Source organism: Pempheris klunzingeri, chromosome 19 (assembly GCF_042242105.1).
Source record: "Pempheris klunzingeri isolate RE-2024b chromosome 19, fPemKlu1.hap1, whole genome shotgun sequence".
NCBI classification, from domain to species: Eukaryota; Metazoa; Chordata; class Actinopteri; order Acropomatiformes; family Pempheridae; genus Pempheris; species Pempheris klunzingeri.
This window is the reverse complement of record NC_092030.1, coordinates 11,726,638-11,743,849: the sequence shown is the minus strand read 5'-3', so window position 1 is coordinate 11,743,849 and position 17,212 is coordinate 11,726,638. Positions and strand designations below refer to the sequence as shown.

The 17,212-nt window shown below is 39.1% G+C and overlaps 1 protein-coding gene across 1 annotated transcript; it reads right to left on the bottom strand.

Annotated features, from left to right (window-relative positions):
- Positions 1–2,170: 2,170 nt before the first annotated feature.
- On the bottom strand, positions 2,171–16,395 carry cabp7b (calcium binding protein 7b). Its single transcript, XM_070850940.1, has 5 exons — positions 16,287–16,395; positions 3,140–3,283; positions 2,931–3,043; positions 2,414–2,561; positions 2,171–2,298 (listed from the first exon to the last, which is right to left on the bottom strand). Exons 1-5 carry the CDS (start codon positions 16,393–16,395, stop codon positions 2,171–2,173), a joined length of 642 nt encoding a protein of 213 aa, XP_070707041.1.
- Positions 16,396–17,212: the final 817 nt, after the last annotated feature.

Sequence of the window (17,212 nt, the reverse complement as noted above, 5' to 3'; positions counted from 1 at the left end):
ATTACAGTCGATAACTAGTTTTGTCGAAACTCTAAACTTGTCATGGTTGAAAATGGTCACAGCTGGTAGCTAAGGTCACACAGCCACTCAATTGTCTTTCATCGTGACTCATTATGACTCATTTGATGCCTGTCATAGATGCACAGATTCGAAATATGCAGCAATGTGCACATATCATCGGCAAACTGGGTATGAAACAGTTGTGTGACGGTCAAGAGATCAATATTTGTCTTGAAGCTTTTTGCATAAATACCTATGCACACATTCTTGTTTCTGAGGGATTTTGTGATTTCCTTCCTGCTTGCTTTCTTCCTTTCATTTCAACTTTACGGTTCGCTTCAGTTTAATTCTGAAACCTTCAGTTGTTCACATTCTTCGCACGGCAAACAGCCATTTGATATAGAAATCAACCCCAAGCTGCTCAGCCAAGAGGGCTCACTTTGCCCTTTAAAACGGACCAATTAATTTTTAGAAAACCATGACATCTACCGAAATGGACCGTGGGATTTCTGTGCAGATCAGCTGACAGTACACAGCATGTGGTTTAGAACCACAGCCTATCTCTACATGTCAGTCCATCGTGTTCCTGTGCTTGTTCACCAGTTTATTCCAATTGTTGTACTTCTTTCTTGGTGTATGAAATGGACTTCAATTATTTCCATGTCTTTGCTTGTAAATATCATGTGCCTTTACTCCACTTAAAGCTACGCCGCGACCTCTTGGACAAATATGATGCTTTACAAAATATTAGACGGTTTCTGCTTGAAGCATCTAATAAAAGTAACAAAGCAGTGCTCCTGAAAGTCCAAGAGTCTACAACCCTGCTAGCGGCTCTGTGAGGCTGTACTTAGGCATAGCAGTGCCTTGAGCTAAATGCTAATGCCAGCATGGCAGCATGCTCACAATGACAACACTAACATGCGGATGGTCAGCGGGTATGATGTTTACCATGTTTACCATTGTTAGCAGTTGTTAGATCTAGCATGCTAACATTTGCTAAGTAACACTAAAGACAAAGTACAGCTGAGGTTGATTTGAATGTCCTTGGTTTTACAAGTATTTGGTCATAAACCAGAGTGTCGGACAAATTAGAAATTTGACCTGATGCTGCTGCTAGATGAAAAGTCAGGGGATCACCAAAGTTATTACAATTATCCTGAGGGGTGCATGAATGTCTGTACCAAATCTATGACAATCCAGCCAACAGCTATTGAGACATTTCACTCGAAAAAATCAGGAAGAATCAGGAGATCACAAGAGTCATTGGGATACATTCTCTGGGAACCTTTTTTTTTTTTTACCAATCCTTCCAATAGATATTCAGATGTTTCAGAGGATAAGTGAAAACTTTGACCTGCTGGTGGCATTACAGGTAAAGTCAAAGGATAACCAAAGTGATTCATTCTTCTGGAACCATAATCTCAACTAGTTGAGATATTTCAATCTGGACCAAAGTGGCAAACTGACCACAATATACTACTCCGTTCATCAAACTTGTACAGCTTGTAAATCAAGAATTAATTAACTGTTGATTAGTAGTCCGATGCTGCTACTCTTTGAATAAGATTTAGATCACAGTTTAAGGAGACTTGGACTGGAAATCTTGGCACTAAAATAAACGGACACATTATGCCGGTGCCCAGTCATTTATCCTTGTGTTTTAGTAAGTTATTTAAAACGACTTAATATGTAGCTCATAAACACTGTTGTATTGCTTAATTACTATCATCATTACTATCATTATTAGGAGCTCTTGTCAACAACATTAATTCTCTTGATATATTAGACACACCAAAGCTATTACCAATTCACATACTGAACACTGAAATTATGAAGTCTTCAGTCTGCTTTTCCTATCCTATCCTATCCTATCCTATCCTTGGATTTCTTAGAAAAGACCAGGAATTTGAATCATTGAGATACTACTGTTTTAGGATTCTAATCAGCCCTTTAAATGTCTTTCTTTCAATCTTTCTTTTTCCCATGGTATGCTACAATTAGTGGCCATATAAAACCATTGCATGACATCATTTCATCCATTATAGAGAGAAGCTGTGATAGCATCAATGAAAACATTGAACAAAACCAAAAACAGTCGAGTATTTTGGTTAAGGTTTGCTTTTTCATTGTCTGCCCTTTAATCTCTTTGTAGCCAGCTAGAAACAAGTATTTACTTCATTCCTCTGCGGAGCATTTGATTTGCTGCAATGAGCATAACGCTGATGATAAATGCAATGGCGAAGGCACAAATCAGGCTTTTACGCACACATGTGTGCTTTTCCTGTTGTGTTGGGCTTGCTGTGGAAAGATTTAGAAGAAATATTAATATATATATATATATATATATCTCTGAGTGTCTTTACAGAACTTTTAAAAAAGAAAAAGTGTGAAATAAAATCTGTGTTTGACGTACTGTCAATGTCCACGTGGGACTCTGGACTGTTCAGGTGGCTCTCCTCAGTCATGATGATGTTCTCAATGTCTTTCATGGTGAGGTGGTCACGGAAAGTGTCGTAAAGCAGTCTCTTAAGCTCATCCACAGTAAGTTTCTGCATGTCACACTGCAGAGAGAGGAAACACCCAGATAGGTCTTATTGGCAGAGAAAGAAACTCTGTCTCAATGTCCCCCAGTGACTCAAATAAGCTGTAGATCATCAATACATTGTGGTAATACAGGGGGGCTATTTTCATTGAAATCATATGGTGAATTAATTGATTTGATCAATTAAATGCGAGGAATGAAGATAATGCATAACAATAAATAGATCATTTTTCTATTGTATTTTTAATTGAAACAGAAGGCTCTTTATCACAAAACAGAAAAAACAGACTTACTCAAAAGAAGAAAGAAAATAGATCAACGAACATAGGTGAAGGAAAAGGTATAGACTTCATTAGACTGGATTGCTGATACTGATGACAACATATACCTTCCAAAACACTGAATCAAAGTCTGCTCCATGAAACTTATCAGGCATCCCAGCAGAGGAGAGTTTAGGACCAAGCAATGTGACAAATTCTTCAAAGCCCACTTGACCATCACCTGATGGAAATACAAACATGTCACTGTATAGATCATGTGTGGGATCATGTGCAACAACCTGTGCACTTCTGAACTTGTTGAGAGGGAAACACATACCATCTATATCAAGTCTTTGGATGATGACCTCCAGCTCCACCTCATTGGGCATGTAGCCCAGTGAGCGCATGGCCATCCCTAACTCCTGCTTTGAAATGAAGCCGTTCCCATCCCGGTCAAATACTTTAAAAGCCTCGCGAATCTCTGTTGGAAGAAGAAGGGCAGTCAGGAAGGAGTCATGGCAGTTTAGGTTTATACAGATCTATGTCTTACAATTTCATACTGTGAGCAACAGCAGTCTGGTTCAGTTGGACATGTTGATTTGAAATATGTATGTACACAATGTTTAAAGTAGTTCAGAGAAAAACTGCACATCTTTGTTGATCTTTGGGTGTTTCTTAAATGGTTATGATTTGTGACAAGGGAGACATGCCTAAATATTTAGTGTTTGAAGAGAAAAAAGCGGAAAACTGATCAAATTTTGTCCTGTTACAAATATTGTAGAGGCACTGAATTATAAGTCTGATGATTTTTGATTATTCTTGTGGAAGATCCCATGAAAAGACCCAAACCAACAATGATCCCACTAAAAAGTGTTATCTTTGTAGCCAAATCCTTATTTCCTTAAACCACAGAGCTCCATTGTTGTCCACAAACTATTTAAAATAAGTCAATTAATCATATTCCGTCATGTTTGATGAAAATGGCAGTTTATTTTGAGTAAAGTCCCCTTCTGCACCAAATCCACCTCGAAAACGTATCCCCAACTAATGAACACTGTACCTGTTTGAGTAACATTTGGCAATTTTAGAGATGCGTTTCATTTGGAAGAAACAAATGGCATTAGGGCTGAGAAATAACAGACAAAAAGACTACTTTACTGTAATTTCACATTTACAGTGTACAATGTACGCTACATTTGAATGTCTCAGCCTATGGAGACTGACAGATAGACAGATATAGAGGGATTGTAGTTGAATGCTTCAGAATCATGGGTAAAGTCATGCTGTAGGTGAATATTTCAGAACCCTGGAGACAGACTCCTTTCTGACTTCCATTAAATTAGGTGAATACATTAAGTGTGGCCCCTCTATGTAAATGAAAATGTGGTCTTTCTATTTCAGGTTTATATTCAAGACAAACTGGAGTACTGGTATGAAGTAACCTGGCCCATTAAAGTATAAAACATTTTTCTGCAGAGATTATATGGTGTAAATTCCTTGTTTGCTATAGATGTATGCTATAACAAACATTATGTATAATAAGGACCGTCAGAGCCAACTCCACTTACCATGACCATAGCGCCATTGGTCATGACAGAAGGCAGTGAGCAGGTTCACGTGTTCATAATTAAATACAACTTTCGGTAAATAATCCATAAACATTGCCATTTGGCTCCTGTCCTCACCCTGCATCACAGTATTCTGTTTGAAGTGGTAAAAAGAGCAGTTGCACATCAAAGGCACAGAAGCTCTGTGGTTCTTTTTGATGTAGATCTTCAAATATACAAGACTCTTCAATGCTTGCTTAGTAGGCATTCGATAAAACAAGGCAATTAATAATAATAAAAAAAAAGAAAAAAAAAAAAGATCCTGACGGATATGAACGTGTGCATGAGCAATGCTATCCTGATACACAAGAGGCAGAAAGGGAAACGTGTTAATGAACACAGGAGTTAAGATAATTGGCAGTTACATAAGTAAAAACAGACACTCATCTTTATATTCCGTTATAAGTCTTACCTGAATACTGCTGCTACACCACGAGCTTGTATGGAACTTCACTTGAACTCCCTGTGCATGTGGTTCTACTGAGGGCCTCTACCACAGAGAAAACTAATTTGCATGCAAGTGTATGATTGGGCGAGCACTACCTGTAATTTGCATGCAAGCCCATGAGCTGACAAGCACTGACCATCCATCTTGTGTACATGAATGACTGAGAGAATGCAATTTACAAGCGATAGCCCACAGTGGCAGTTTATGGTCTTGTGGGGAAAAAAAGAAAGAACTGTTGCAAGAGGCCAGTCTTTGGTGCCCTCAGTGAGGTCCATCTCAACAAGTGACACTGTCTGTACCAAACCTTGACATATCAGACCCAACATATTTGTCTAAATTACAGCCAGCAGTGCTGCTTGAGTTTTGTTATCTTCCTTCAGCACCACCCTAGATTCAATGTCACGACCCCTGGTGCCAGCAACAAATAATGAATTCACTGAGCCAGCTGAGCAGTGGCTGGACTACTGATTGTCTCACACCATGAGGAGTGAATATCTAAAAAAATCTACAGATGTACCCACTAGAGACACAACTATATGTCTTTACTTCTCTTATAATATCTTATTGAATTTAGCATCTTGCTTTACAAGATAAAATGACAGTAATGGCTTTTTTTTCATGACATATAATGTGTTACATGTTTGCCCTCTCTGTTTCTTTATGCTCCCTCTCATATTATCCACTTTTTCGCATCATAAATGTTTAGCTTACATTGATGAAAAATGAGGGTCCGCATTTTCAAGTTCATTAATATTGAAAAGCAGGAGGTAGTCACACCATATGGTTCAATACAGTATAAGTACAACCTTGGAAATCCAACTCTGATACCGGCCAATAAAAATCCCTGATCATTATATGCTTCACAAAGGTATTGTTTTTATTATTTGACATTGTGTCCAACTCAGTAAATGTTTTAAACACATCATTATGAAGTGTTTTGAGGACAATGGCAATGCATATGGCACATATTGGTAAACATACAAGTATAAGACAGATGCATTTAGATAGCTCTATATATGATACTGCAGAACCACCATTGTGGCATCGCATTCAAAAAATCAAACCGAGCTTTTAGACACTGCTGAAAACGTTCAGACTCAGCTTTTGTTGTACTGTGAGTCCTTGATCAGAGAATCTTAGTAACCTTGCACAGCTCTGATTGCTTGGCTATCTTAAATCGGGGCCCGATCATGAAAATCGTTGCTCTGTATGTAATCGCAGAATTTTTTAAATGATCTATTCAGCATTTCTCCTGCAGCAGTAAATAATCATGGTCTGCGTGACCACAATTACTGCTGATAGGAGGACAACAGTTTCAGAAGTGAAATACCAACTAATTTCAAAACCATTAAGCAGTTCATAAGTTATAGCTCAAGTCAGTGAAAATATTGTTGGTGACTGAAATGTTGAAATGTTGTTACGCATTAGTCATAAAAGATGTTGGAGTGTCTGTTGTCTTTGAGGAAATGGCATTGACATTAACACTGAGTCAAGGGCAATATGTCAGAATTGTTCAAACTCACGTCAGGAGTAAAAAGATGGTAATGGGTGTGTCCACAATGGCAAACATTCTCTACCACACCGAGCACATTGGAAACAAATTCTTTGGTATATGTGTAGAAGCGGTCATCATATAGTGCAAAGATTTTTGGACATGTAAATCAGCAATTACAAAGTCCTGGACTGCCTCTTTACGTGCATAATTGCAGAAAAAAAGTTGTTTCTATGGACCAATCATTTCCAATAACAAAAAAAAAAAACAGGACTTTAATACCAGTAGGTTGAGCTTCAAAAATAATCAGCGTTCAACATGCCTTAAGTCGTAAACACAATATCATTCAGAACAAGCCCCATCATGTGTGATCAGTTTGCATTTAATAACACGAGATATTCCCACCAAAAGTTAATGATGTGTTCTGTTTTGTTGTTTTTTACTTTATGACGTAAGAATATATTTGATGCCTGCAGTGCTTCCTGTATTACAAATGTTGGAGGGTTAGGGGTCACTTGAGGTTAAAAGGGGAAAGAGCAAATTACATAAAATTATGCCAACAGAATCCTGATGCAGATTATTTCCTAGAGAGCAAACAGCCTTGTTGATTTTTATTTAGTCTTCAACTTCAGAGAGAGCAGATTGTTCTAGGTTATGTGCCCTACTGTCTGATCACCACCTTTGTCTCCCATTTATCACCTTAGTAAAACAGGTATTCTCCTCTTCCTTCTTAGCCCAAAGTTGACCTCTTGGCTGGGTCCCAAACCTCCCCTGTGAGGTTTAAATCCATGAAAACTTTAGAGATGTTCCTTTGGGAGCCTGTGTACATTTTATGATAGGCCTGAATGTGTTTGTCCTGCACATCAAAGAGACACTTTTACCAACCCTGAGATCTAAACCCAGAACTTAAAAGTCTGCTGACCTTCCAAGTGAGCTAAAACAGAACATGAGGACCTATAGAACCTCCTGACCTTTCTTCTGACCGGCAGAGTGATTCATGCTGGTTGTTGGTGCAGCTAAAAACATCCATGAAAATAGTCCATGACAAAGGCTGATGCCAAGAAACCCGCTGCTGCACAGTGGCAGAGTTTCAGTGCCACTGGCACAGGCAGAATGGCTGCTGAAGCTCTCTCACCTAAATAATTGGGGAAATCCCAAATAATGGCCTTGAGCCAGAAGAAGAGTGTTGGAGACAAACATGGCATTTGGAGAAAGATGACACTGTAGTGTCGTGCATCACCTTCATATGCTGAACATTCCACTCCAAAAGAAACTAACCAGACAATTATGACGTGAGTAAAAATCCACAACAGAAGAGAAAACTGATTTTCAAAAGACTTTTATTCCACTTTTCTTTTTTTTTCTTTTTTAAATCAAAGTGGTCAAATTGTAATTAAAAGATACCGCAGCAAGGATGATCAATGCAGCACAAAAATGGCTACTGTGACTGAATTGTGAAATATGTAACTGTGACTGAACTGAACTGAAATGTGTTGCTTGGTAGACCATTACCCTAATATAAGATTCTCCTAAAATTCATATCACATCACAAAAATCATATTTTCGCTAACTTCCTGTGAGAAGCACTGTCTGATGCCATGTTTTTCAAAATTCTCCACCTGAAAGGTTTTGTTTCAAGACTGCAGACTGAATTTTACATTGTTTAGCCATTTGCTTCCAAAACCATAATTACAATCACCAACAAGTCACATCAGTATCACATTGTTGCTGGGGTTTTTAATCAGAGCTGGGCAGGCTCTGCGTATTTGCTGATGGTCCCACTATGTGCAGCATTAGTGGCTGGCATTAACTTGCTGCTGGGACTAATTGTGAGTATTTCTTTAGTTATGTTTGTCAGGGACGTTACTTTTCTTTTATGTCAGCTCATTCAAAATAATCACGTTGCAAAACACACCTCTGGATTTGTTTTAAACATGATTTCAAAAGAGCTAAACTCAATGCTGCCTTTCATTTCTATTGAGTATCACAAGGTAGTGGCTGCATTGAGAGAACCCACTATCCCACGTAACTGCTAATGTGTACGGCCACTGAGAGAGCCCTACTGTGAACGTCCAGTTCACTGCATTAGCCCGCTTCACCTTCAGTAACAATCATGACATAGCACAGGAAGAGAGTAATAGAGTTAATACAGCAGGAGGTAGATGAAGAGGTCTCCACAGGAACTGAAGAGAAGCTAGTCTTTAGTCTCCAAAGTTACCGTGAACATAACTTGCAACACTATTCACAATAGTTCAGTAACCAGAGCTTTAAAGCTGATGTCAACTTCAGTTTTTTCAAATCCGTAGAAGTTATCATATTTTCTTGTGTGAATCATTAATAGTGACTGAATATCAATTTACAAAGGAACAAGGAGACTCAGGTCTTTTCGCTAATCAGGATCAAACAGGAACTTTTGCGTCGATTCAAGAAGCAGTCGATGCATCAATGAAAGGGATGCACATAAAGGCACCAGGCACTTCACAGAAAATAAACCATCTTAAACAAAGAGCATCGCTTGACATGCTTTACTTAAAAGTAAAAATTGAGGGGTTCATGCATTCCTTGAATCGACAACATAGTTTTGTTGTCAAAAGGCCTCTTAGTGAGGTAGCTGGAGGTAATTGGATAGAGCATAAAAAATACTCACTGGAAGATGAATCAAACTCCTTTCATTAAATAAGAGCCCCTCCCAGGTGGTTACATCAATAATGGCATGATGAACCCATGACATCCTTCTTTCTGATAATGAAAGGGGGAAGGGGGGGTCATGTGAGTCATATTAACCAGAGGCTACAAAAATAAGAACGTCATACAGGTCCATCAGAAAGCTCCATGAAGGCCCTCTCAGCAGAACAAAAAGTAGCCCAAACAAAATACATTTAAAGTAAAAAAATGTGTAGCAAATGCTAAGAACACTATTAACTTTATGGAGAATACAACTGGCTGACTATAAACCCTAAAATACGTCAACAAAAACCTGACATCAATAACAGTTTAATGGGGATGTGCAGGTTTGTTTCGGCCAAGATTTGTCTCGTACTGAACACCTCATTTATACACACCATGGCTGAATCTGCACGACCACCGTTAGTTTTTTGCAACCTAACTGAAAGTATGCAACGCAGGAGGTGTCAGCAGTCACACTGGATACACACAGTTCCTACAGTTTCTTGAATTTACCTCAGATCTTGTCATACGCTATACATTATTGTCCCTGTGGGGAGGCATTGAACAACACATACACATAGTAGAAAACATAAACCAGCACATCATCACAGTGCGCACACGTTTACACGTCACCTTTCTTTGCTTCAACAGATTTACAGTATCTTCACATTATTACAATTACATAAACAAACACAGCACACACAGTCACTCGAGACGGCGGAGACGTGCTGTGCAAGCCTTGCAGCTAGAACTCCTGCTGTCGAGGAGTACTTGAAATACTTCCAGTACCTGTAGCTCTTTGGAGGCTGAGTTGAAATGCATGACTTGGTCTTTTTGGGGAAATTATTAAGAATTATTATGATTTAATGAGCCACGACCAAATGCTTACTACTCATACAGGCAGTGCATATTAGATGTCATTCCTCTGTTTGTGTTTTATTTGATGTTTTGTCAGGCTTTATGTTGTTTTGCTATGCAAGTGCAAGGTCCTGTTAACTGATGTTTTCTGAAGCTCCCAATTTACTGCATTTGCTGTAGCCTTAAGTCGAATGTTTGTGGGTCACCACCTGCAAAATAATCTAATAATTAGCATCTTGTGGTAGCATTGCATGATGTTCTAAACTGTGGGTCTCTGTGGACGGCAACAGTGGTAATGACCAGACATTTGTTTCTGACCACAGAGGAAATCAACAGCAAAAGATGATGCAGCACTAAGCTTAATGTCTGCAGTTTTCTAATCTTGTTGTTGCTGGATTGCTCTGAAAATATCAAAAAACAAAATAAACACAAATATTTTATCTATATTTTCAGGTCAGTGAACCCAACCTACGTTTCTCAATAGCAGAGTAGAAAGAGCATCTTCAACCCCTGTGAATTTGTCTTGAAAAACATTGCTCTGTGTGTACAGTGATTTTACTGTTATAGATCCTCAACAGCTGTAATACATTAAAACCCACACATATACTTGTCTGTTTACAATGTTGCTGTGGAAAACACTCCATTTGTAAGCACAAAAGAAGACGGCTTTGCATACAAAGTGGAAGATGCTCCACTCTACACTACAATGCCTGATGTCTGGGGGATTCTCCTGCTGGCTGTGATCTATAAATACTGTTCACATCCTCTGTCAGCGATGCACCAAGGAGTGATACAAGCTCGAGGAGACCTCCAAGAGTGTAACTGCAGGGAAGTCATAACTGTTCAGCCATAAAATGACGGTCTTATCAGGTTCAACACATGTGCAGTTAAAGTGTCTGGCATGTGTTTTAGTAAATGTAATATTGGCAAAAATCTTTTTTTTCCATGCTCTTGTCATAAAATGGGTTTATGTGCAGTGTTAAAACTTACTTACTAATCTCTGATGATAGTAATTAACAACGATACATGAAAATATTTCTGTTTTGCCAAAGCACAGTTTAAAACGTGTTTGAATCTTAACTGATTTGCATATATACTGTATGTACAAACATAATCACATGAGTATTCAGATAGGTATTGATTGGAAATATGTACGTATGTTAGTCAAAGTATCATCAGTTGTATTCAGTTATCCCAGTCTTCGTACATAATGGGCTGAACTTGGCTCTGGATCTTGGTTTATAATTGTGCACATTAAATGGGGAGACACTTGGCACGGCAAAGCAGTGTGTGTAACTGTCACACAGGGTAAATACATACATAAATGTCTAATGGATGTGTTGGACATGAATAATATAGTGATTACTGTCAAGGGCACGAGCTGCTTAAGTAACGTAAGTGTAGAAAATATTTGCTGGATGCCATGACAGAGAGACTACCTAATAACCCAGTGGCACAACATAACATGGCTAATAATTTAAAAGATTGCGCAAATAATGCTCAAACTAATCCGGTTTTGTATGAGAGGATTTAAAAAGCTAAAACGTACACGCATATGTGACATCTTAGAAGAAGCAGTGGTACGATTGCCTGCACAGTAATAATGGTTTGAATACATATCAGGAATTATGACAACTGCATGTCACAAGGGCGAAGAAAAGGGCAGGAAGCCTCGCCACTGACCCTGCCCACCTAGGCAACCATCTGTTCGAATAACATTCCCCGGAAAGTGCAGATCCATTAAGAGCTGTGAGTACTTCATCAGCCTCCCTCAAGCTCACATTGTACAAACAATCGTTTCTCAATTCAGTGCAAGTGTCTGTAATCCTCACAACTGTGACAATATTTAGTTTTCTCTAAATATTGTCACAGTTTCTTTATGGTCAATATAGTTAATATTACAGATATGATTGTGATCCAAATAAGGAGTCAGATTCAAGATCCCAAAGGTGTTGAAACAGCAGGATTACAAAGATTTACAGATAATCTCTATGGAGCCTCGAGCGCACCACTGGAGTAATTATCCACATTTTACTTGATAATTAAAATCATTAAATCAATTGACGCATGTGAAATGAAACCCATGAAGTTATCTCTTAAAATTACATTTCACTGATGCTAATCTCCAAAGTATCTGTTACTAAGTAAGAGAACCCTCATTAAGTGTACCACTGTGTTTTCCTATTATTTTCAATCCTAAAATTTGATTTGTCGTCTTCTCTAACTTTTAAGTGATACATTCATTTTTAGAAATGCTACCGAGACGCACATCATAGGAAATTATGCCATCCATCGAGGACCTGAGGTCTTACCGAAAGGTTTTCAACTAGATTCTTCAATAACGAAAGTGGGACATATCTCAGTTAGTTTAATACAGTTTGAGTGCTACTGAAAAAACATCTAGTGGTTATTAGAGAAACTGCAGCTCAGGGCACTTCTGCATTGGCTTCAGCATTTAACCAAGGTGATTGCTGGTTGCTTAAACTCCGAAGTGCCTGATGATATTGTTAATCATCTCAAGAAAGATGTATTTGATATGTTACCTTAGCTACAGAAGGGGTGGTGGGGTGATAAAATATGTGACGTGTTTTTCTTACCTTCCCTGGACTGTTCAGAGGACTAATTTAAGTCACTGTCACCTGATTTATATTCACTTCTGTCAACAAAGCTATAAATCCTTAGATAGAGTATACAACAACTTCAACAGTAAAAAAATATATTTTGGGCATCTCATATATAGTCTGTGTGTTCTTTACTCTTTAGCCCCTTCAGACCCTGCGTCCACTGGAATGGACATGACACATTTATGGGTCTAGACCAATAAATATCTGAGATTTCATCATTTGAATAGTGCTTTCTTGCTGATTGGTTCCTGATTATCCAGTCACAATGAAGTTATGACTGGTAATTTGATCTGAGAGAGTTGTAGACATCAGACAAGACAAGCATGGCTCTGAAGCTTGACAGGACGAGGAGTAAGCACCTTTATTTTCTTATAAATATGCATTTATGATGATTGTAGCCTAATCAATTTGCACTCAGCATAATTCAAACAATTCAAAGTGATGATATTTTATGTTGTTCTGAATATATTTCATAACTGCAAAGTACAGGATTTTTTTAAAGTTCAGTGTCCATTCCAATGGACATCAGGAGTTGGGTGATGTCAGCCAACAGTGTCAGTGTCACATTATTTAGTGTCACTATGCAAAGTCTGTGAGCATTTCATAGCTAAACTTTGACAGTTTATTTATATTTTATGTATTTATAGTCCAACGGTGGGACAAAAAGCAGGTCCGATTTTTGAATGTGCCCCGTGCAGAGGTGGTCAAGTTGTACAATGAAGCAATGGGTGGTGTTGACCTGCTCGATCAACTTGTCAGTCTGTACCGTACCGAATGATCACATATGCTTTTTGAACTCGCTGTGGTCAACGGTTGGTTGGAGTATAGGCTGGATGCCAAGAGTGCCAAAATAAAGGCCAAAGACACTCTCGATCTCCTCCACTTCAAGATGAATGTGGCCCAATGTCTAGTGAGGGTCCACAAACCAGTGGCAAAACAAAGACATCAGAACTGATGTCTTGATTTTATGTTTCCCAAAATCATACACAGGTTGTTCAAATTGTTCATGTCCAGACCTGAACACAGACATACACATAGACAAACATGCAGACACATGCAGACATCTACTTCTAAATGTCAAAAACATATCCTTTTTCTCTTAAGTTTTTATGACATTTCACGCCCATCCAGTCGTGGCGTCCATTGTAATGGACATGTAAAAATACTAATAAAAAATTGACTTAGCAAAAATGTTTTTTTCCCCCTGCATTTCTATATTGGAGAGGAGTAAAAAGCAACTGGATAAAAATTTTTTTGCTCAGCAGAAAAAAATCAGGTCTGAAGGAGTTAATCTGTTTACCCAGGGCAGCATGCATCATGTACTGTCCATGGTGTAACAAGCACTGTCTCTTTGCACAGGATGCAAGGTCCTTTTGTCCTTGTATGTTGAGTTTGTCAGTGGGTACTCGAAAATGGTAGTCAGTATGTCCCTGTAACAATGTCACAGAGAGAAATTCCTGTTGATTTTATCACAGAACTAACTGAGGTTCGTGCTCACTTTTTCTACACTGCGAACGTTTCACGGTCCCTGCAGAAATGAAAACAACATTACATTTCCTTACTGATCAGTCACTTTTTATGAATGACTATGTAAGTACAGATGTTAGGCTTTATTTGGACCTTCACATTGGCATTTATAAGACATGCACATGACATAGAATTGTTTAAGTAAAAGTAATTGTTAAGAAATGTTGATCGTAGATGTCTGAAATGCAGTCATTTAATGTCTCAGAATTATTCATCCTGGTTTTAAGTTTGGTTGGTTGGGTGACTGACTGGTTAGTGTGTTCATTAAGGTATTCTGCACTTGCTTTGTGTTTTTTTTTTGTGGCATATGTTACATTTTTTATAAAGTCAAAATGAAGACGCACCATTACTGTGCTTATTTCTTATTTCTGCTAGTTATATAGTCAAAGCTTGATATATTGCAGTTTAGTGACGTGTTTGTAAAGCTGCCAAATAGATCTGGGTGCAAATATGCTTACCTTGCTAGGAAAAAGCTATCATAATAAATATGATTAGGAAGAATAATTACATGAGTCTAGCAGTCAAGGAACTTCTGCCCCACAGTAATTACTGCTTTTGTGGATGAAACAATATTTATAGGATGATTTTCAGACCTCTGTGAAAAATTGAGCAATTTTCGCTCAGAAGCACTGGACCGCAGCCGTGTGCACAGACCAACAACAGCAGCCCCCACACTGTGTGCTGCCTTGGAGCAGCAGCAGAATAAAGGCTGGCTGGCCAGTAAGTGGGAGGTTGCTCATTCAAACCAAGTCTGGCTGAGGTTAATCTCAAACTCTCTTACCTGCCTCAACAACTGCTAGCAAAGTGCTCTTTGCGCTTATACTTAGTCTGCTGGTGGAGCTGCTCAGTGACAAAAGCTAAAGCACTGTTTACCCTGGGCACTGCCGAGGTGTGAGACCATGTAAATGTAGCACTGCATTATGTGCTCAGTGAATCTTCCCTGGGTAAATACATCCACGGTTGAATGGTCGTTCTCGCCATGTTCTGAATATTTAATGACTCTCAATTAATAAACTACAGTTTGAAAAGACTTTTTTTTTATTATGTTATAAGCTATACCGTCTGCCGACTGCATAGCCTTTTTCTTGCAATGCACAACACTTGCCATTTCCCAGTTGTTCGAAATCTTGCTTTTTTCATGGCCAACCTTTTAATTAAATTATGTCGTCATTGCACATAGTGGATTTTCAATGTCAAATGAGTGGCTCAAAGCAAGGGCAGGCAGCCACTTGTGGGCCCGGGCAACCTACAGACAGAAGAAGGGGAAATGGAATTCCCTTCGCATAAAAGACTTTGTGATATCAAATCTGATCTGAGTTATCTCTTTATTGTAGTCTGCCTGGTTTCAAATCATTGCCGGCTGTGCTTTCTCATTGTGAGAGCCATCTGCCAAAGCAAAACCTCCATTCTTAACACCACAGTCACTACAGCTAAGAGCAATCCTAATGTTCCAGTGAATCTTTCAGATGGACTAAGTACAACGTTGTACTGTTGATGGTCATTTTTATTAATTAATGATGAAATGCAATACATCAAACAAACTTGAAAGAGATGAGAGGATGTAATTTCAGACTCAAGATTAATCAATCTCCCATCTTATTAATGGGTTTTTATCTGCCAAAGGCTTTATAGAAATAGTGTTGTAATCTACAGTTTTATTGTCATTCATCAAAACCCTTTTCTCCATTTCAGACTCAAATGTTAAGCCTTGTCATCCTGACTCTTCGGGCTTGTCTCAAATGACTTACAGTGAGTGAAATTAGGTGCAATTAAGTGTCATGGGTGCCAAGGTGGTATGGCAAGATGTTGTTTGCTCACAGGTTTATGACAAGGCACCATGTATGGAGAACTTGGGATGGTTTTGACATTTTGAATGAATGTACACAAAGTACAAACATAAAACACAGTTTGACTTTGTGTCTTAGTGCCAAGAACCAGAAGCAACAGTGTGCAAAATAAGAAACAGGTAAAGAGATTAAAAACATGTGCTCATACGTGTATTCTGTGTGCTCCACATTTTCTTTTACATTTAAACCGTCATGTAGAATTTGTGCGCTACTGAATCTTCACCACAAGCACCTGCAAGCCCGGCAGCTCGGTGTCACATTTGTGGATGAGGGAAAAGGAGCGCGCACCGGCCGGAGCTCTCCAGGGTTCTGAACCGGTGTCCCAGGTGGACGTCGCATTCAGACCCCAAAGACTTAACATCACAATAACAACTTGCAAAACACGATCCAACCAACCGAACAGGCGAGACTCACCTTCCACCTCATCCTCAGGCAGGCTAACAGGGGTCCGGTAGGAGAGGACATCTGGAATAGTGCAAAGTCCCTTGTACATGAACCTGGTGGTCACAGCACGCACTGGCATTTCTGCGAGGGGAAACCAACAACTGTGTCGCGATCTTCATATATCCTAGCTCTCCGGAGTTTTTGAGACAGACCCTTTGCTACTGCCCTTGCTATCTTTAAACAAAATCTCAAGCAAATGTAACCGGAAAGCACCCCCCCCTCTCCCTCCTCCTCCTCATGCGCAAAGTTCAACCCTCGTCGTGTTTGCGATCTGTTTGCGCGGGGCTGCGTGTTTAACCGAGAATGCAGCTTGTAAATCGCCTTTGGTTTCAATGCATAGCCTGCAGCAGACAAGACATGGACCAAATTAGCAATGCCTTTTCATTAAAAAAAAGATACATCAAACTTTTAGTTCGTAGCCTGATGAGCAAAGCTGTAGCCTGTCTGGACTGCTATTTCTAATGCCCGAACCACGACCATTGACAGACTACTTTGTCATCCTTGTATCCACGTATAGTTGCTGCATGTCAGTATTTAATTTTTTTTTTTTTTTTAGAAAAAGATGATTAAAAACAAACAAACATTTGCACTAAATCGACCTTTTTCTCTATTGATCTCACTGATCCTACAACGCGTCTTGTTCATTTAAACTGTCTGTTCCCGACATAGTCTGCCTCACTTTTCTTCCTCGCTTCGGCATCTTCTTCTAAATAAAAGAGCAAAAAGGAGGAGAAAAAAAACCCCCCAAAAAAACACCAATCGATGGTCAAAGATAAAGCAGCAGCACAGCCGAGCCGATCCTGCAGGACGAGCCACAAACAAAATCTTGCAACATTTCTTTTTCCTGGAGAGCAGCTTGAAGGGAATCCTGGGTGACCCCCCCCCTCCCTCTCTCC